This window comes from Pediculus humanus, genomic scaffold (genome assembly GCF_000006295.1).
Source record: "Pediculus humanus corporis 1103172107780 genomic scaffold, whole genome shotgun sequence".
NCBI lineage: Eukaryota > Metazoa > Arthropoda > Insecta > Psocodea > Pediculidae > Pediculus > Pediculus humanus.
Genome location: NW_002987375.1, coordinates 4,048 through 26,946, shown reverse-complemented (window position 1 = coordinate 26,946; position 22,899 = coordinate 4,048). Strand labels below are relative to the sequence as shown.

General features: G+C 28.9%; 2 protein-coding genes across 2 annotated transcripts; one reads left to right on the top strand and one right to left on the bottom strand.

Annotated features, from left to right (window-relative positions):
* Nucleotides 1–10,897: 10,897 nt before the first annotated feature.
* On the top strand, nt 10,898–14,971 carry Phum_PHUM362740 (serine/threonine-protein kinase LATS1, putative; the record flags this gene model as incomplete). The annotated part of the gene is made up of 10 exons (XM_002428045.1): nt 10,898–11,201; nt 11,341–11,531; nt 11,635–11,976; nt 12,069–12,315; nt 12,432–12,591; nt 13,009–13,210; nt 13,293–13,700; nt 13,789–14,065; nt 14,167–14,447; nt 14,540–14,971. The coding sequence occupies 10 exons, from the start codon at nt 10,898–10,900 to the stop codon at nt 14,969–14,971; spliced, it is 2,844 nt and encodes a 947-aa protein (XP_002428090.1).
* A 4,588-nt stretch (nt 14,972–19,559) lies between these two features.
* Phum_PHUM362730 (uncharacterized protein) lies at nt 19,560–21,505 on the bottom strand (the record flags this gene model as incomplete). Its single annotated transcript, XM_002428044.1, has 6 exons — nt 19,560–19,699; nt 19,785–20,399; nt 20,491–20,750; nt 20,821–21,011; nt 21,085–21,473; nt 21,496–21,505. The coding sequence occupies 6 exons, from the start codon at nt 21,503–21,505 to the stop codon at nt 19,560–19,562; spliced, it is 1,605 nt and encodes a 534-aa protein (XP_002428089.1).
* Nucleotides 21,506–22,899: the final 1,394 nt, after the last annotated feature.

Here is a 22,899-nt window from a genome sequence, read left to right as displayed (position 1 = left end):
CTCTCTCTCTCTCTCTCTCTCTTTTTTTTACGTTTGTGCAAAAAAAAAAAAAAAACGATTAAAAAATAAATATTTTTTCGAAAAAAAAAAAAAAAGAAAAAAATTTGTTACGACGCCAAAAGTAATTGATCAAGAAATTTAAAGGGAAGGGAAAGGGGGGAGGGGAGAGGGGAAACGATTTTAAAAGTTGATGTAAGGATTATTAATATTTTAAAGGAGTAGGATGGGGTGGGGTGAAAGGGGAAAATACTTTTTGTTTGCTGCCCTAATTTTTATAAGGTGAGGATTCCATTTGATTAAATTGCAGAGAGAGGAAAAGGTTCTTTGTTGTTAAATTTTAGGTTCGTACACTTGTGATCGTTAGGTATCCATCGAAATTTTTGCTACTGGTTAGGATAAATTTAAAAGAAGAAGAAAATTAGGTAGCTGGAATCGGTAATGCTCCAGTACGTGCTTGTTCTCATTCGTTTTGCGGTTGGTATTTTGCACGATTTGCTCATAGTCGAAAGCGTTAATCTGACTATGGAGGTTCCCACAGAACCACCAGAGTCATTGAGAGTCATCGATGGACCGTAAGAAAGGTTTAAGACGTTTACACACAAAAGTTTAACGCTCAGTTGATAATATGCATCAATCAAATGCGACAAAAAACGTGATCAATCAATCAACAAAAATTTATTACTCACCCCCACCACCCCACCAGTCACCATCCGATTGAAAATGCATTTGTCGTTTAGTTGAACTGAAAAGGCTGATAGGTTTCAAAATTATTATTATTATTTTCTATCACGCTTAATTTTAAAAACTGCAAAAGGTCGAATTGTTAAAAAGGACGGCTGAGTCTGTTGTTGTTGTTGTTGTGTGCGTTTAGTCGTTGGAAAAAAGAGCAGAAACAACAGCAGAGAGGGGGGAAGTAGTCCGTGAATTGTAAAAAAAAAGCGTTCGCGAAAACATGGCGTTCGATGAAAACTCTTTGAACGCATCCGAACATTTTTTTAATCCCTTCGTTTCTTCCTTTCCAAATCGAAAAGTAATGGTAATAATAATAATAATAATACGTAATTTACAGGAAGAATGCCACCAATACGCAATTGATGCCAGATTATTAATAATAATAAACTATTTGGTACTTTGAACTTGAATAATAATAATAATAATAATAATAATTCGGTTGTGCCGAAGGCGTTTTTTGCGTTTGCGTGTGCGTGTGCGTGTGCGAGTGCGAGTTTAAAAGATATTATTGGGGTATGTTTTTTTTTTTAAAAAAAAAAAAACCACACAATGATTGCTCCCTAATACTACTCTAAACCTTCAAAAAGGTAAAAAAAAAAAAAAAAAAAAAAATTACCAAGAAAGAGAACCACTCCTTTTATGCAAACCCTTAGGCTGTGTCATTATATAGTTACGAGAGACTTAGTTAGTTGGTTAGTTAGTTAGTTAGTTAGTTAGTTGGTAACATTTAAATAATAATTTTCATGGGACTTGCGCGTATTTTTTTTTTTTTTGGTAATAATCTAACCTTGTGCTTTGTTGTAAATTTATTTTCTCTCTCTCTCTCTCTCTCTCTCTCTGTCTCTCTTTCTCGTATTCAGAGCCAGACATGTCGTGTCCCTAAATAATAATAATAATGATAATAAAACTCTCGAGTGTACATTTTAATTTAGTAAAATTTTTTGAAGGAGAAGAAGAAGAAAACGAGTCGAAATATTATTATCATTATTATTATTATTATTATTATTATTATTTAATATAAATAAATAGATTTTTGTAGTCTAGTAGAAATCGCGAGTTAATTGGTCGAAAAAATTTTTTTTTTTTTTTTTTTTTTTCAAGGAAAATGATTCTTGATTTTTTTTTTTTTTTCAACCCACATTCTCTATGGCCAATTCATTTGGCGACCATTTTTATATATGTATATATATATAAATTGCATATTATTTAATTTTGGCACTAGTGGATTTTACGTGTGTATGCGTGCGTATGTGCGTATGTATATAATAATAATAATAATATTGTTTTGCATATTTTACATACCAGCCTTCAGCATTAGACAGGCCGTAAAAAAAAAAAAATTTAATGCGTTTTTTCTTTCTTTCTTTCTTTCTTATTTATTAATGATTTTGAGCTTTGATTTTTTTTTCTCTTTTTAAAAGTATGGGTGTGCAAGATTTATATTTTAAATTTACCAACAACAACAACAAACAACAAACAACAACAAACAACAACAATAAATAAATAAATAAATTTGTTTTTCGAAATTAATATTTTTTGTCTTTCTCCTCGCTAGAATTTTATATACGGGCTTGTATTTTTTTTTTTTTCAAAAAAAACTTCACTTGTATAATTAAAACAGACATCGATATCATCCTCCTTTTCCTCCCCCTTCCCTCGTCGTTAATTTAAAAAAAAAAAAATTTTTTTTGGGGGGGGGCGAATTTTTCGGTAGTTTAAAATTTTGCTGCCCTATTTGTGTTGCCGCTCTCGTCACGTCGTTTGATTTGAAAGGAAAAAAAGGAATTTTCTTTTTTCTTCTGCTTCTTCTTTTTCTTCTTCTTCTTCTTCTTCTTCTTCTTCTCCTTCTTCTTCTTCTTCTCCTTCTTCTCCTTCTTCTCCTTCTTCTCCTCTCTCTCTTTTCGTTGGATTTGTTGTGGAACGATTACGATGAGCAATAAAATGTTGGCTCCCGATTCATTTAATTACTTTTTCTTTTTTTTTCTCCCTCTTAAAAACGTAAAAACGTAAAAAAAAAAAAAACGATAATTTATGCGGTTGTTGTTGTTATTATTATCATCATCATCATCATCATCATTATTATTATTATTACAACTCTTACGATTTATTACATCGATTTGAATTTTATTTATTTATTTATTCGTTTGCCGTTTGCCGTTTGTTTGTCGTTGTTGAATGCATTCGTATATTTATAATAATGCATTGTTAATTATTTTTTTTAAGCAAAAATTTTCACAAAAAATTTTTTTATTTTTTGCGTTTTCGTAATACGTCGCGGTAGGGAAAAAAAAGAGATAGATAGAGAGGGAAAAAGAGAGAGAAAGAGAGAGAGAGAGAGAGAAAAATAGAGCAACATGTCGTCGTTTGTAAAAAAAAAAAAAGTTCAAGTTGTATTCCGTGAGGGCATGACGTTACTTAACAACTTTACTTTTTATACACTTATGTAATTTTTAAGTTTCGTACTATTTATTATTATTATTATTATTATTATTATTATTATTATCATTATTATTATCGTTATTATTATCATTATTATTATTAAATATGGTTTTGCTTACGAATTCTTCTTCGCTTTCGATTTAAAAGAGGAAATGAAAATGAATGTAATTTTAAAAAAAATTTTTTTTTTTTTTTTACGGGTATTTAAAACATTTCGATCTAGAAAAGAACACGTGGGGGGGGGTGGGAGAGGGAGGGAAAAAAGTGCCATTGATAAATGATAACAGTTATTAATTATTATTATTATTACTATTTTTCTTCTTCTTCTTATTTTTCATTGCGATCCCGCAACAAAAAAAAAATAATAATAATTTTTTTCAAAAGTCAAAAATTTGAATTCCTTCTATTTGCCCCCCTTCCCCCACTCTCGTGTTCCCCACCCCCTATAAAAAAGGGAGGGGGAAAAGCTAAAGAAAAAAGGAAATTATTTACGCGAGAGAGAAATGAAAAGAAAAAAAAATTAAATGGTAGCTTTCCCTTACGTAACAAACTACCTTTATTAAATTTAACGTCACGTTTAATAACAACGTTTTAATAAATTTCCGATTTCCTAACGTCAACCGTAACTTACTACTACCACTTCTTCTACTACCACTACTACTACTACTACTACTACTACTACTGCTACGCCTTGGGTTTTTCTCCTTTTCTCCTTTTCTTTTTGCCTAAAAGCGATCGAATCGAAATGCGAGAAAAAAGTTTTCCTTTTCCGTTTTATTAATTCAATTTCATTTTTACTTTTCACCGCGATAAATCGATAAAACGTCGCGGAATTTTCGTGTAAGAAGAAAGAAAAGCATTATTATTTACCGCTGGGGGAATCGGGGCGCGAGAAACATTCGTAAAAGTGACACGAAAGCTATTTACCCGAAAAAAAAAAAACAAAAAATAGAAAAAAGTTTATTCGCTAATAGCGGAATAAATTCCTTCAACGCGGGTTATGCGGAATTCCATATTTACTCTACTATAACGGTTTCAAGGTGACTTCGAAACTCATTGGAATTTAAAATTTATGAAATTGTGTGTGTGTGTGTGTGCGTGCGTGAGTGCGTGTGCGCGTTTGTTTCGTTTTCAAAATTATTATTATTATTATTTATTTATTTTCCCCCTATCCTCTCGCCTCCTCGCTCCCTCCCAAAGGTTTCTTTTTAAGGGAAAAGTTTTATTTGTTGCGCTGTGGTCGTCGTCGGTGTTAAAATGTTTAAGTGTTTACCTTACGGAGTTTTCACAAGGAAAAAAGAAAAAGAAAGAAAAAAAATTGTTCTCTCTCTCTCTCTCTTTGCTGTTGTTGTTGTTGTTGTCAGTTCTAATTTTATAAGCGAGAAAAATTGGCAAAATTTTCTTTTTTTTTAAAAATATTTTTCTCTCGTTTGAAAAATTTTATTAAAAATATTTTTACACTTTCGAGTGGGAAACTTTTCGCTGCAGAGGTTTTTTTTTTTTTTTTTTTAACGTTTGTTTGTTTGTTTGTTTGTGTTTTTCTATTTTTTTCTATTTTTTTCTTGTGCTCATATGATTGGTTATGATTGGTTTTTCTCTCGACGTTTTCAACGATAGGAAGGAAGAAAAAAAATAATAATAATAATTTTCGTATCGTCGACATTTTGTTTTTTTTTTTTTTAAATGAGTGAAAAAAAAGGGATTTCCTGTTTCATGAATCCCTTTACATATCAAATAGTAGGTACCGCCATGTTTTCCTATTTTTTTTGCGCTTTTGCTTTTAAAAAATAAATATAACGAGTAGGAGGTGTAGGAGGAAAAGATGAAATTTTACACACACACACACACACGTGCGAATTGTGTTTTTTTTTAATTTTTGATATTGTTTAAATATTTAAAAAAAATTTTCATTTTAATAATAATAATAATAATAATACACGCGAGGTTTTCTTATGGGGTTTTTTTTTTAAAGCATCCTCGTAGGTTGTCCGTTTGTAAGAAGGGGAGAAATTTGTGTGATGCACCTGCCTCCCCATTTTTTTCTTCTGTGTATCTCCTTTCTCTCTTTTGCTCAATTAATTTTAACCGTTTTCCAGAAACCGGGTGGTGGGGGGCGGAGCCTAACGTAAATATTCTCCGAGGAGGTTTTTTTTTTTTAAGAATTGCGAAATCATACTTTTTTTCTCTCTCTCTTTTAAGGAGGGGAAAGGGGGGAAATTATATAATATTACGACGAATATATTTTAAATGTGGAAGATTTTTTTTCCTTAAAATAATCATCATTATCATTATTATTAAAAGCCGGAAATAGTTTTTACATTTTTTAATTTGTATCGAATTTGTAGAAAAAGAAGGTTGGAATAATTGATTTTTTTTTTTTTTTTTTTGTGACTTTACTAATGGTTTTTGGATTTGTTTCGGGGTTTTTGCAAAAGAATTTCAAGATGGCGGCGGCATTGTGTCGTTGTATAAAAAAAAAAAATCATTATAATTTTTTTTTTTAACGATGGCGCCATGATCTTTCGAACTCGTAAAAATAAACAAAATGGAGAGAGATATATGTATGTGATTGCTCTTCGTGATTCCTACTACTACTTCGGCTATAATTTAAAATATAAGAGAGAGGAAGTCTCTTATTTCCTTATTGTGAGGAGACCTCTTTTCATTCATACCCCTTATCATTTGCCGGGATTCCTAAAAAAAGAAAAAATTTGCGAGATGTTTGAAAGATTTTGATTTGTATATGTGAGCGAGTGTGTGAGTTTCTCGTGCGTGCGAGCACACGTGTAATCGTAGTAATAAACTCGTGCAAAAGCAACAAAAAAAAAAAAAAAAAAAAAATTAAACGAAAAAGCAGAGAATAAAAGAAACGAACTCTGTGAGAATTGATTGTGAAATCAAAAAAGAAAAAAAAAAAAAAAAAAAAAAAAAATGAGGACGTGGTTAAGGCCGCCGCATACCTCATTGGGACTTGTTTGGCGCCGAAGACTGGTTGTAATTAATTATAACGGCTCGATCCGTTCTTCTTCGGTACAAAAAAAATAACTTTCGAAGGGGGATGAATCTTTTTATTTATTTTGTTTTTTCGGTTTACCTCCCCTGCGTTCCCTCCCCTTCGTCTCCCCTCCTTTTTTTTAATTGTAATTGTTTTTAAAAAATTTGATTTCTTTTCTTTTTCCTTCGTTACATAATTATTTTTTTTTTTAAGTTTGAAATGAGTGTTGTAGGTTGGTAGGTAGTTGGTTGGTTGGTTGGTTGGCTGGTTGGTTGGTTGGTTGGTAGGTTGGTAGGTTGGTAGGTAGGTACATAAGTTTGCGTACGAAGAAATATTCTTCCTCGGATGCATTCTATGCGTTTGAAAATAAATTAATTTCACGGACAGACGCCACGTTGGAAATATTTTCGGCAAAAAAATTTTCTTTCTTTAAATGATTCGTCGTCGCGAGAGTGAGAGAGAGAGAGAGAGAGAAATATATATGTTAAAACATTGAATGAATTGATTTGATTTTATAATTTTTTTTTTCGGGAACTTGAGGTTAAAAAGAGAGAGATGAGAGAAGAAGGTGAAGATTGATTTTGGCTCTGGGAGATGTTTCGTTTTTGGCAAAAACAATGATGAAATTTTTTTTCCGTTTGCAAAAGGCATTGATCTGAAACTATAGAAAGAGAAAGAGAGAGAGAGAGAGAGAAGACTTGTGAATCACATTAAATGATTCATTTAGGTACAATGAATCATTTATTGTGTTTGAAAAAAAAAGAAAAACATTCCACGATACTAAGCAATGATTTGTCATAACAAAAGTAGATCATTTAAAACAAAAAAAAAAAAAAAGGGGGAATCTCTCGAACGTACCTTAGGTTTAGGAAAAGGGAAGGTAAAAAGAAGGTATCATCATCACGTGATGATAACAGTAAGAAGAAAATTGTTGCAAAATTTTAACTCGGTTATTTTTCCGTTTTAATTTTTTTTTTTTTTGTATTTCGCAAGATTTTTTTTTTTTTTAATAATAATAATAATAATACGTAGAAAAAAGAAAAGAAAAAAAAAACGTTTGGGCGTGAGTTAAGATGATTGGAATGCCAGAAAATGCAACAGAGCAGAAGAGAAGAGAGGAAAGAAAAAAAAAATCTTGTATTCAACACGCTACGCATCGGCTAATATCGTTTTTTTTTTTTTTTTTTTTTTAAGTTGGCATTTTTAGCAATGCAATTTAAAAAACTTTATTAATTTTCTCAAATATAGTTTTTTCCTTTTTTCCTTTTTCCTTTTTTTTTTTTTTTGTTTAATTATGCATGTGCAAAAACATACGTTGCAGCTGTTTGTTCGTTCGTTTGTTTGTTTGTTAGTTGGTTTGTTTTCTTTTTATTTATTTTGTTTTGAGATTGAGAGAAAATTTATTGAGTTGCAGTTTTGTTTGTAAAAAGAAGTTTCAAAAAAAAACCGAATCTTTTTTAATTTTTTTTTTTACTGGAGAAAAGAGAGAGAGAGAGAGGGGGTGGTGGTGGTGGTGGTAGTGGAAGAAGTGTTTCGTTATTATTTGGAATTTCCTTTCCTCCCCCCTTCCCCTACCTCCTTTCTCTTTTCTCTCTCTCTTTTCCCTACCGTTTAATTTCTTCGAAATTATTTGTTGAAGGACTCTCTGGAAATTTTTTTTTTTTTTTTGGAATGATTCCATTTTCTACGGCTTCAATTCCATTTAAAAAATTCCTTTGAAGGAGTGGATTTTAAATTTACAAAGGAATGAGATTTTACTACAATGAAAAAAAAAAAATTCTTTTCATCGAAGAATACCAAAAAAATTATCAAGTACCAATTACGATTACGGGTTGTTGTGAAATACCTGAAATCTGAGCAATAAAATTTATCATCATCACTTTTCTTTCGATTCAGGTATACTGAGAATTAAATGAAAAAAAAAAAAAAAAAAAAAAAAAAAAACGTTTTTTGAGAAATTTAAGTAAATTGTATTTATGTATGTATGTGTGTATGTATGCGTGGGCGTGTGTGACGAGTTTGTACGTAATTTTACTAAAAAATTCGATGTGTGCCCCCGAAAATGCTTTCTTTGTCAAATGATCGATTGATTGATTGATTTAAAAAAAGGGAAGTAAAGGACCTGATGATGATGATGATGATGAGGCGATTCGAACCGGGAACGAAGAGGGGAGAGGGGGAAGGGGAAAATTTATAATAATAAATTTTATAAATACGATATCGATTCGAATTTTTAGTATACTTTGACAAAGAAAAAGGAAAAGATGACGACTACTGACCAAAAATATTAAACGTCGTCTAAAAAAACAACAACAACCAGTTGTTTGTTGAGAGAAAATGAATGGACGACAAACAAAAAAGAATTTGAAAAAAAAAAAAAAAAAAAAAAAACTAATCAAACTACAATTTCTTGTTTCTCTCTCTCTTTCTCTCTTTTTCTTTTATAAAAAAATGTAATTAACTTTCCAACAAGATTAATTTTCATTGCGTACATATATATAAAAAATTTGCCGTCGAATATTGTTTTATTATTATTATTATTATTATTATTATTATTATTATTATTATCATTATTATCATTATTATTATTATTGTTTATTGGTCCCCCGCTAAAAAAATTATTTAATAATATTTTATTAATGCGATTAATAATGGTAATTTGACGATGTGCTCAATTGCTTGCTTACTTACTTACTCCTCTCCAGGGGGGGAACTCTTTATTATTATTATTATTATCACGGGCGAATAATTATGCGATGCTACTACGGAGGGGATGGGAAAATTTACAAAAGAAAATGTAGGGAGAAAGAGAGATACGAGTTAAAATTATTTTCCAAAGGAAACTGTCATTTACTGGACCTTGAAAGTGTCCTTTGATCGGTTATCTCTGGAGTACGGAGAACCTAAGATTTATAATTAAAATATTTCTATCTTTCTTTCTTTCATGCTTTATTATCTCTCTCTCTCTCTCTCTCTTTCGTTTAAGGTGTTCAAATCAAAACTATTAACATATTTCTCGAGGTAAATGTTTAATAATTATTTTCACCGCACACGCGGGTGAATATCAAAGTAAATTATCAACTTACTTAATTGAAATAATAATTATTGATTTCGTTGGAAACGTTAGAAAAAGAGGTTGTGTGTCGGCCATATTTGATTGACATTTTACGTTTGTCCCGGGTATAAAATCAAATCGGTTATTCATCTATGGAATGTCGGTAAAAAAGGAGTCACACAAACAAACAAACAAAAACTTGAAGAATTTTTACGTATTATATCATTCGTGTTGTTGTTGTTGTTTTAATACTTTTCCTTTTCTTCGAATTATCATTATCATTATCATTATTATTTTTTTTTTAGCAGTGGCAGTAGTAGCGAAACGTCGTTGAATCATTTAAAAGACAAAGCTTACTTAAATATTGGTTGAAGAGTGAGTGGGTGGGCGATTGATTGACCGTGAATCACATAGTTTTTATTTTAGCACTAGACACTTCCATAAATATTTTCGAGACGGCTAGAAAATGTTTTCCCCCCTTTCCCCCTTCCCCCCCCCTCTCTCTCTCTCTCTTCTGTTTTTTAATTAAAGCCTTCCGGTTTTGTTTTTTAAAAATATTATCTTTATTTTTGTGCGTGTGTGTGTGCGTGTGCGTCATTTTATCCGTGCGGAAATCATTATTTACATCGACATTTAGCTTCGTTTTTTTTTTTTTATTGGGGTGGGGGGGGGTAAAAAAGGATCGGAAAGGACGCGCGAACCTTTCGATTTCGCAAATGAATTATAATAAAGTTATTACTGAAATTTTTTTTTTTTTTTTATTAAATTTATTACGGTCAAGAAAATGTAATAAGTTCAGTAATAAGTTCTCCGCAGGGGCGGTTGTCTAAAGAGTTGACGACGGTAATCATTTCAAGGTTTTTCATTTGACCGTAATACTAATAATAATAATAATAATAATGAAAACTTGCAAAATATTTATAAAACCATTTAAAATTACCGGTTTTTTGTTGTTGTTGTTGTTGTTGTCGGGGGGAGGAGAAGAGAGAGATAGGAGGAGAAGAGGGAGGAGAGAGGGATTCGCATTTACGCTTTTCCAAAAGAAAAATTTTTTAAAGGGAATTTTTTTATTATTATTAATGTCGTGCCAAAAGTTTTGCCTTTTTTTTCTGAATCATTTGCTTGTATCCCCTCGTTCGATTTATTATTATTATTATTATTATTATAACTATTTCTCTTTGAATTTTATTGGCCGTTAAAATTAGGCGTCGTAATAACGAAAATTTTATTTCTTAAAAAAAAAAAAAAAAAAAAATTGTTATTTCGATACCAATAACAACTAACTTATGTTAGTTTACGACTTTTAAAATTATTCAAAAAATAATAATAGTAATAATAATAATGATGATGATGATGATGATGATTATATATTTTTAAAGTATTTTAAAATGTTTTATAATTTTATATATATTTGTGGATAGATAGAATTTTTAAACATATCGAGTCAGTCTTATGTTTTTAAAATGGCGACCTCATAGAAAATTAATTAAATTTAATTGATTTAAATATGCTAATCGAAAATGCACTAAAAATGATTTAATTATTAATAGGAAAATCGAGCGCTGAAGAAATTTGATCCTGGGAGTTCTTTGGAACTTTTAGCGAAGCAAAATGATGCAACCAATGGGTTGACGAAAAGCTCATCTGCCGGGTTGCCGTCTCTCAACACAATTTTAATGAGAAAACCCAGTTTGGAGAGAGAGCTATGTCTTCACCGGGGAAGTCCTGCTTTAGACAGCGGCGCCGGAAGCTCGAGATCGGACTCTCCGCACACTCAACTGAGTCGACAATATTCTCCCAGTAGTTTTTCCGAACCGCCGCCTCCTCCTCCTCCCAGATGCAGTTCCACGCCGCCGCCGCCTCCTCCTCCTCACGCTCCTTACTCGAATGCCATTACAAATATGCAACATCTTTTCAAGAGGATGTCTCCTGCTCCCGTGGTCACGCCGAGACCGCCAGCTGCACTTCCTGGATCCGCTGGTTCGGGTCCTAATCCTCCTCAAAGAGGAACTAGTCCTGTCGCATCATCAACAGGTAAACTTAAAAACTTGAACTTTTCTAATTATTATTATTTTTTTTTATTATATTACATAAAATTTATTCATACTCATTTTTTCAGGTTCGACAACTTGTTCTGGTCGGCAGCCAATGGTCGTGCAGAATGGACCTCAAGTTCAGCAACAATTAACTCAACAAATGCAAGCCCTTAGTTTATTTCAAAGTTCTGCCCCCGTAGAACCGCCACCGCCTTATCCTTTAGGTAGTTCATCTCCTGGGCCATTACCACCTCCCTATCCATCGTCTATTCAGGTACTTTTGACACGAAAAAAAAAAAAAAAAATTTTTTTTTTTTTTTTATTCTTTTATTTTTTGTTTTAAACTAAAATTTTTTTTTTTTTTGTTGTTGTTTTAGAGCCGACAAAGTCCGACTCAAGATTATAGAAAAAGTCCGTCTTCAGGCATTTATTCAAACCCGAATTCGATTGGTTCTCCTAGTCCAATAACTGTATCGGCATCAGTTACTCCTACAAGCAGCACGGTCGGTGTTGCTCGTCCTACTCCCCTACAAGCTTGGGGAGCACGACAAGCTAAAACTCAGCCGCCATTTATAATGCAAAGTGTTAAAAGTACACAAGTACAGAAACCCGTTTTGCAAACTGCTATAGCGCCAACCGCTCCGCAGCCAGCATCTCACGGAGTAGCTATACCTCCTCCTTCTTATGCATCTTCTATTCAACAGAAGCAGCAAACTCAGGTATTATTTATGACCTAGTAAAATTCTAAATTTAAATCTCAAACATTTTTTTTAAGTTGGCTTATTTCTAATTTTTAAATGTTTTTATTTAGATGCCATATTCTTTGGCACCGAGCAAACAAGTCGCCCCTGTTGGTTCCTCTTCTCCCAAACAACCTCCTGCATCTCCAGTTACTACAACAGCGAGTCCGATCTCAGTACCGACAACGGAACCTCCAAGCTACGCAAGCACTATGCAAGCACTTGCAATGCAAAAGGGAATGGTCGTACCCTCAGCCCAGCACATACATCATCCATTACCTCCGCCACCTTATTCAGGAGAAGATGTCTGTCGTACAAGTTCTGGACCCGGTGTAAGTATTTATTTCAAATAAAAAATCTGTATCGTTTAACATGTTATTTTTCATCATGCATTAAAAATTGTCTTTTTCCACAGGTTTTATCTGTAACTCAAGTTTCTGTTGTTGACGGGCCGTCACGTTCGCTGGCGGCGTCTGCACATCATCCACCCCTCTCTAGAAAATTTTCACCAATCATGCCTGGCGAGCCTAGGTCAGACAGTCCACTATCTGTGTCTTCGACAGAAAGTGGGCGGGCTCCATTAACGGCTTATACGTCTAATGATAATAGTATTGGTATACCAACTGCCGCACAACTCCCTTCAATTATTACTAGCAAATCTAGCAGCAAAAATAGTAATAGTAATATGATAAACAATAATTGTAACAATAACAACAATAATAGTAATAATAATAATAATAATAGTAATAATAATAATTTAAACAATAATTGTGGTAATAATAATATCAACAACAACAACAACAACAATAATGGCAATCCAACAAACGCCATTGGAAATTCTGGAACGACTCTAACGTCCACAAACGGAAATAATAATAATAATTGTAATAATAATAATAATAATAATAATAATAATAACAACAACAATTGTAACGGCGGCAATGGAAATTGCATTAATAATATAAATAATAATAGTAATAATGGAAATCACTGCAACAATAATAACAACAGCAACAATAATAGCAACAGTTACAATAATTTGAACAGCAATACGGGAATGCAAAACGGAAACAGCAACACAAACGACAGACGGCCATCCCCCACGTCTGCGTATAAAGTCAATCATCAATCTCCCATACCTGAAAGAAAGCAGATAAGCAAAGAAAAAGAAGAGGAAAGACGAGATTGCAAAGTTCGAAATTATTCACCGCAGGTAAGTTTTACCGAAACAATTTTGAATTTTAAATTCGAAAAGAAAAGAAGAATTTTCCAAACGAAATGATCGATATTTACAGGCGTATAAATTTTTTATGGAGCAACACGTGGAAAACGTAATCAAAAACTACAAGCAAAGACAATTTCGACGAGTTCAATTGGAAAGCGAAATGAACAAAATCGGTCTCAATCCGGAGTGTCAATCACAAATGCGGAAAATGCTCTCTCAAAAGGAATCCAATTACATTCGGTTGAAGCGAGCCAAAATGGATAAGTCGATGTTCAAAAAGATGAAAACCATCGGGGTGGGAGCTTTCGGAGAAGTCGCACTCGTTTGCAAAACGGATGCCAATCATTTGTACGCCATGAAAACGTTGAGAAAAGCCGACGTTCTCAAGAGGAATCAAGTGGCTCACGTCAAAGCTGAAAGAGACATACTTGCAGAAGCCGATAACGAATGGGTCGTTAAATTGTATTATTCGTTTCAGGTACGTGTTTTCTCTCCGGTCGGTTAATATCTAGGTTACGAGACCACAGGTACAGGTATCGAAATAATTTTTTTTTTTTTTTTGGCAGGATAAAGACAATTTGTATTTCGTTATGGATTACATACCGGGAGGAGATCTCATGTCGTTATTAATCAAATTGGGAGTTTTCCAAGAGAGTCTCGCTCGTTTTTACATAGCCGAACTCACTTGCGCCATAGAGAGCGTTCACAAAATGGGATTCATTCATAGAGATATAAAACCGGATAATATACTAATCGATAAAGATGGTCACATCAAATTAACGGATTTCGGTTTGTGTACGGGATTCAGGTGGACTCACAATTCGAAATATTATCAAAGAAATGGTGACTTTTTTTTTTTTTTTTTTATACATCAAAGGTGATGGATGATTGCGTCGGAAAATGTAATTTGAAATTGTTTTTTTTTTTTGTTTTGCGCCTATTAGGAGAACATGCGCGACAGGATTCAATGGATCCAAGCGAAGACTGGAACAACGAATGTAGGTGTCGACAATTGAAACCTCTGGAGCGACGAAGGAAACGAGAGCATCAAAGATGTTTGGCACATTCTCTCGTTGGAACTCCAAATTACATCGCACCGGAAGTTTTGCTGAGAACAGGGTATACGCAGCTTTGCGATTGGTGGAGCGTTGGCGTTATCTTATACGAAATGGTCGTCGGGTCTCCTCCATTTTTGGCCAACACTCCTGCCGAAACGCAGTACAAGGTACGTACGAACAAAAAAAATTTTTTTTTTGTGTGTGTTTTCCAGAAAGGTACTTGATTTAATTTTTGTTGTTGTTGTGAAAATGTTTTCAGGTGATCAATTGGGAAAAAACGTTAAACATACCAAAAGATGCCAATTTGTCGCCGGAAAGTACGGACTTGATATTGAAATTGTGTTGCGGAGATGATAAAAGACTCGGTAAAAACGCTAGTGAAGTGAAAGCTCATCCTTTTTTCAAATCCATCGATTTTGAAAAAGGTTTAAGGACACAAACCGCGCCTTATTTGCCTCGTATACAAAACCCTATGGACACGTCAAATTTCGATCCCGTCGATCCGGACAAGTTGAGACAATCGGGATCGTCGGATTCGACAAAATCGGACGAATTGTTCGACAACGGAAATCCATTTCACGGTTTTTTCGAATTCACGTTCAGGAGATTTTTCGACGACGGAGGAGGACCGGCTGCTCCTTTCAGAATAAGTTTGGACGACAACGATAATCAAGGACCGGTATACGTATGAATGAATGATTGAATGAATGAATCAATGATTGATTGAATGTTTTGTTGATTTTAAATTATTTCACGATCGATATGTGTATGTATATATATTTACACACACGCATACATATTTTCGTTTTTTTTTTAATTTATATAAACGTCCGATTTTCCGCGGGCTAGTCATTCATTCACATGAATTTTTATCATCATTAATTGCCGAGACAAAAAGAGGAAAATAATAATAATAATAATAATAATAAAACGAGGTGTTTTTTTTTTTTTACAATTTCTGTGCGGTCGTGGTGTGTGTGTCGTATAATAATTTTCAAAGTATTTCGAAACAAGATTTTTATTTTTTTAAATTTAATCATTGTTTTTTTTTGGGGGGGGAGGGGGGAAAGGTTCAATGAAAAGTCATCCGGAAAAGTTTGACGGCATCGGGAAGGGAAAAGAAAAAAAATGTACGCGAGTGATAATCAATCGGAAAAATTTTATACAATCGTCGTTTATTATATTTTATTGTTTCTAAAAAAAAAAAAAAAATTATTAATGGGAGTGCAATATACGCTTCTCTCTCTCTCTCTCACATATAATTAAATACGCAGGAGAAGGGGGAGGGAGAGAGAGGGTGTGTTTTTTCATAACGGACAAAAAAAAAGTCAAAAAAATTTAAACAAACACACACAGACAGACACAGATACAAATGAGAAAATGATGATATTTATAAATGATTGGAATTCTTACTTGTCGTTGTTGTCCCCCTCCCTCCCCTCGGGAAATATGAAAAATAAATAATAATAATATTTATTGTGATATATAATTATTTTTGTATATTTTTTTTTATTTTTTTTTTTCTCTAAAAATTTTTAGATTTTTGTAATTTTTCTTTATTATTATTATCATTATTATTATTATTATTATTGTTATCATAATCGTAATTATAATCATCATCATCGTTATATTATAATTAGATTAGAAAATAAATAGAAAAAATTTTAAAAATTAAAAAATAATTTATTTTCATGACAATTTTCTCGCGATTTTACTTTTATTATTATTATTATTATTATTTACATATATGTACATAATGATGAGTGGTGCGTGCATGTAAAAATGAGTTGTCAATATAAAAAAAATAAAACGTGTGTGCGTGCGCGCGTGATAAAACGTGAATGATATGAATATACGTCAATTAAATCAAATCAAATTTTTTTTCACATAGGATTCGTTCATGTTTTATTTATTATTAATTATTATTATTATTATTATTATTATTATTATTATTATTATTATTATTATCATTATTATCATTATTATCATTATTATTATTATTATCAATAAATTTGTTTTTTGTGAATGCAAATTAATATTAAATTTAATAAATGATGCAAATGTTTTTTTTTTTTTAGTTTACAAAGCTCAATATTATATTTATGGCTCAAATCGGTTTATATTTACACGAAAGATTTATAATAATAATATTGAAAACGAAGGGGAGGGGGGAAGCGGGGGGAGGGAGAGGGCGGAGGTGGGCGGAGGGAGGGAAAGAAAAATTCATTTCCACGTTTGTTAAACGAGGCGGATTAGGTTTTTCTTAAATTTTTTTTCATAAATATTTTTAAATATCGTTAAATGTTTTTAATTTATTATTATTATTATTATCACAATCCCAATCATCGTCATCATCATCATTATTATTTTTTATAATATAATAAATAAATAAATAAATTTTTTATAAATTAATATTTGTGAGAGTATTTAATAATAATAATAATAATTTAAGAAAATGAGAAAAAAAAATTGTGCCTTATTTTATATATTATATTATATTTATATTTATATTATTATTATTATTACGAAAATAATATGCCAAAATATATTTGTATATAATTAAATTAGGTTTTTTATGATGAATTAGTGTTCAAATGTTTTTAATTATTTGTTTGTTTGTTTGTTTGTCGGTTGTTGTTGTTGCTGCTGCTGCTGCCCTTATTATTATTATTATTATTACCGTTCGTTAATAAATTGGGAGTAGTATTGAGTGTAATTTTTTTTTTCCTGAAATTTATCATCATTATTGATGTTTTGTTGAATGAATAGAAATAATGATATTATTAACGACAATAATAATAATAATAATAATAATAATAGTGACAACAGGAGGAACAATGATGATAATAATAATAGTATTTATAACAATAACAACAAAATTATTTAATAACGAATAAATTTCTTTTCTTTTTTATTATTATTATTATTATTATTAAAATATTTTTGATTCATTCAATAAATAAATAAATAAAAGTGCTTTAAAAGAATAATTTGATTGATCATAATAATAATAATAATAATAATGATGATGATAAAATTCGGTTTTTTTAATAACAAAACTTTTATAATTAGTAAGTAAAAAGAAAAATCAACGAATTTGAAAAAAAAAGATTTATTATTATTATTATTATTATCATTATCATTATTGTTATTATTATCATTATTATTATTATTATTACTATTATTATTATTATACTCTTATGTGATAGTTTGTTTAATTTTTTCTACGAAATTGTGTCTCTCAATTGATGAAAAAAAAAAAAAAAAAAATTTTTTTATGAAAAAGGCTGTGTCCTGTTGTTGTTGTTGTTGTCCTTCTTCTTCTTATTATTATGTAAAATAAAAAATAAATAAATAAATAAATAATTATTTGTATCATCAACTTTAAAAATAAAATCATCAACGCCGACTGCTTTAAATTGAGTAATAATAATAATAGTAATAATAATAATAATAATTTTTTAAATGATAGTAATTATATGAAATTTATATTAAAAAAAAAAATTATACATATATATATATATAAGTGTGTTTGTTTGTGGGTGTGTGCGTGTGCGTGTAGGTATATATACACGTGTTAATATTATTATTATTATTATTATTATTATTGAAATATTGTATACGTTTCCGTGAGTTTTTATTATTATTTTTATTATTAAATTATTATTTTCAATGTTTTTTTATATTATCGATGCAAATGTGAGTGGGTAGTCATTTAATAATAATAATAATTAGTTTTTTTTTTTTAATTACTTGTTTGTTGTGTCAATCAAGGTTTTAAAAAAAAAGTATAATAAAGAAAAAGTAGTTTAAAATTATTATTATTATCATTGTAAAATATATAATTAAAAATAAAATAAAAAAAAATAAAAAAGTATGCCTTATTGTTATTAATAAATAAATAAATAAATAAAAGGGGGAAATAGAAGAAAAACTTTTCATATCAATGGATGGATTGAATCATTATTATTATTTTTTATAATTTTTATTTTTTTGTTTGTTTGTTGACGTTTACACCGCCTCGTTTATCATTATTATCATTCAGTTATATATATATATATATATATATATATATATATATATATATATATATATATATATATATATTTTTTATAAGAAGGAAAAAAAATGATTGATTGATAATAGAAATATATTTTTATGACATGGGGGGGGGGGGGGGGGGGGGGTGTGTGTTATTGCATCGACTGAATTTAAAATCGCTTTTATTATTATTATTTTTTTGAATGCTTTTTTTAAATTTGTTTTTTTTATTATTGATTAATGTAAAAAAAAAAAAAAAAAATTATATATATATATATACATAAATATAAATATATGTAATGTTTTTTTTTTAAATAAAAAATTTGGCAACATGGCCGTGATGTGTAGATAATTTGTAATTAAAAAAAAATGAATAAAAAATTATTAAAAAAAGTTAAAAAAATTAAAATAAATCAAATGTTGTGAACAAAAAAAAAAAGAAAAAAGAAAACTTGAATATGCTTATATTTAATTTTCATAAAACTAACTTTTTTTTTGTAAAAAAAAAAAAAAAAAAAACAAAATGGCAGAATTTATTATTTTATTTTTATTTTTTTTTTATTTTTTTGCCTTAAATTGTTGTTAATATTGATTTTACAAAGTTGTATAATTTTTTTTTTTTTTTTTCTTATTCATTTAAATGTGATTTTTTTTGTTTGTAAAATCTCGTAAAAGAAAATAAACTAATTTTCTCTCTTTAATTTAATCGTAATTTTATTTTGTTTACATTTTGTTTATTCATTTCGCGCCGAAATTTTAATCTAATTACACTTTTTTTCTAGAACATTCCTTTTCTGTCCGTTACTTTTCAAATTGATGTGGAAACGTTAAGACGCATTAATGTATTGTTCAAAAAAATTTTTTTCAAGTGATTAAGAAGGTTTTTGGTAAGTTTTTAATAATTTATTCTTTTTTTTAAACTTTTAAACATTATTTTATTTTATTTTATTATATATTTATAATAAAATTTCATCATAAATTTGATTTTATGGAACAATTATACCAAGTCGTAAGTAGAAGAGTTAAAAAAGTTTTCTATATCTTTTTACATCGTATAAAATAATCATTTTAAAATGTAGAAAGGGTGGAGAGGGGGAGGGGGAGGAAACATTTAGTAACAAAATTCGATAATTAAAAAAAAATTTATTTAAAATAAAAACTATTTAACAATCTCGTACATTTATAATATGGCGGAAGAAAATTTTATTGGTGTGAAAAACTCAAATGATGATCACTCTTTACAAAATCATAAAGTTCTTTTCTTTTGATTTCATTTGAGGTTTTTCAACAACCCAAACATGATCCTCTGGAAGGTTACAATTTACTTTGCTTTGAAAAGGTAATAAACCTATGGGACATTTACTCCATATTTGAGTACCTGAAATACCAGTAAAAAAAAATTTAACAATGAATTACTTTCAATCGAATTATTTCAATTGATAAATTTACAACTTGATAATCACCTATTTTACTTTTACACCAATCTCCTTCATATTCATCGTTAAAATTATCAATTAACCTGTGATCACTTTCATTGTTCCCGGATAATAATTTCAAATCACTCAAATTAAAAATTTTATCATTTTTTTCACCGTCAACATTTTTCATCAATTTTAAATTATTAAATGCAATTAAATTTTTTATTAGGGTAACTGTCGATTGAGGCAATGAAGGTTTTATGAATTTCATGTAAAGAATAATTTTATTCAAACAGTGAGTATTCGGATTTAATAAAACTCCTTCAAACATTTTTAAATTAATCACTGGCGGTTTTTTAATTTTAAATGCTATTATATTTTTCCCCTTGATTTTCCCTTTTTGATCACTTCTTAAACTTTTCAATTCTTCTTTTATTTCATCAGTCGATGCATTTTTATTTTCACACCGAAAAACTTTAAATATGGCCCATTTTTTTTCGAGTAATTCCAACGATGGATACAATATCATGAGCCATTTTGATGCTTCTATATTATCATTTGCAGCCATTTTCATTAGGTTTTCAATGAGGGAATCAAGTAAAGAAGCACTTTGAATTAATATTAAAACTTTTTGCCATTTTGAAACATTTATACATTTATCTGCGAAAAAAAAAAATTATGATTTTATCGATTCGATTCAGAAATAAAAAACTTGTGGAGACAAATTTGTATGTAAGTGCATGTGACAAACCTTGTAAAAATGATGATTCCATCAAAGCTGGAATAAAATATTGTTTGTACTGTGTCTGCCTTAAAATTTCTAACATAAATTTAAATAATGTTCCTCCAAATTTCATCGTTTTAATAATTTTAAAATTTGATTCGAAATTATTTTTTTCGGAACTTATGTGATTAAACACATTATTAAAAACCTCATGGTGATTTATTCGAGAATGAATTTCTTCCAGCGACAATTCTTTAATTTGTGTTAAAAATGTTTCTAAATTATATCTGCAAAGGTATTTATAATCAAAATTATTTAAGTTAAAACATTTATGATTGAGTCGCTCGAAACACTCACCTAAATTTTTTACTTATTTCATTTTCTTTAAAAAAATGTTTTTTTTTCGACCAGCTGAGTATTAACATTTCGATTGTGTTTTGAAAAAAATTAATAGCATTTCTTTTATCATGGTCAGTAATATTTAAATTTAAATCACAATTTGTCATCATATTTTTATTAAGAACGTTATTTTTCATCCAGTAATTTTTCTGTAAATCGAATGTTTAAAATTAATTCATTAACAAACAATAAAGAATTTTTAATTTCATGTAAGATACCAACGATTAGCCACTGGAATGAGATTTTAATTGCTGCATGTAATGCATCTAAAGATGGTAAATTTTGAAGATGTGCAGCTTCATGCCTGATGTTAACAATCCAATCTGGTATGTTTTGAAGTTTTGCAGACGAATACAATGTTTTATCATGTTTATGAGCAACAAGATTGGATACGTGATTAACAAAACGTATTAAAGCTGTGGAATAAGACAATTGCAAATCGTGTTCATCGCTTGTAGGTATTAATCCATCATTATTATTATTAAGTTTATATTCTTTAAGTGCAACTTGAAGAATGCAAAGAGTTGATTCGACATAGGTTGGCAAAAAAGAATATTTTAATTTCCACATTAGAATTAAATCGTAAGCACGATTCAAATGATTTATCTCTCCTGACAATAGATAATCTCTTACTGTATTCCATTCTGAACTAAAAAAAAAAAAAAAAAAAAAATTTAAATTCACAGTTGTTACTGAACAAGATACTACAAATTACAAAAAAAATTTATGTATACATAAAAACTTACATATCGGGCCAGGGAACATAAAAATTTTGTTGTTTTTTTTTAATTATCATTTTTAAAATTTTTCTTTTTTATCCCTTAAAAAATATAGTAAAGAGAGTTTACTATATGTAATTTACATTTACTATATTGAATGAAACAAAAGCACATGGTTTGATCAGTGCTGCCATCATTGACGAACAAATTGCTTTTAACGGTTGTTAAAAAACTTTTTTTTTTTTTGCCCAATAAATTCTATTTTAAATACCAATTAAAATAAATATTATTATTTTTAGGTACTCAAATATTAACAAATTAAATATTGTGATAATAATTTTATAAAAAAAGGATTATGTAAAATTATTTAAAATGAAAGATTTTGTGCAAGCCACCATAAAAAAAAAAAAAAAAAAATTTAATTTTCACAATAAGAAATAAAAAATTATTCAGTCAGGAAGTTTTTCAAAGGTATGTTTATATATATATATATTTATTATATTAAAAATAAATATAAGAAATATACAGAATAAAAAATAAATTAGAGTTTTTTTTTTTTTTGTTTAATAAATCTTATATTTATTTATTTATTTTTTTTGATTGCAAACATTTAACATTGATATAAACATTTTAAACTTTGAATGTGACTAGGTTCTTAAATTAATTTCTGTCGCATACCTTAGTACAATAGAATAAAATTTTTTAATAATAATAATAATAATAATAATAATAATAATCGTCGAAAATAATAATTTAAAAAAAAATATATAACTTATCACTTATCAAAAAACAAAAAATAAATAAATAAATAAATAAATAAACTTCTAAATCAGTTACAAAAAAATAATTTTAATAATAATATTAATTCATTTTATAAGTACCTGTTTTGTGACCAACTTAAAAAAAAAAAAAAAAAAAAAACTTTTACTCATTAATACACATAAATGTCTTAAGTTTATTTATTTATTTATTTATTTTTTTTTTTGATATAAAAATACATAAAAAATAATTTTTCGAAAATTGATTGATTGTGATTATGATAACAAGATTTTAAATATGAAAGTAGAATTAAATAAAATTTTATTTTTTTTATTAAAAAATAACGAATTTTTTATTTTAAAATATATATTTAATCACAATAAGAAAATTTATTTTTAAATAATTTAAATTAATTTAAAATAATAATAATGATATTAAATGAAATAATTTAAATTTAAGTTTTAATAATATGAAGAATTAATAACGTTCAACGTTTTTTTTTATTAAATATATATTTTTTTCAGATTGAATCACATCGATTAAAAATTTATTATTATTA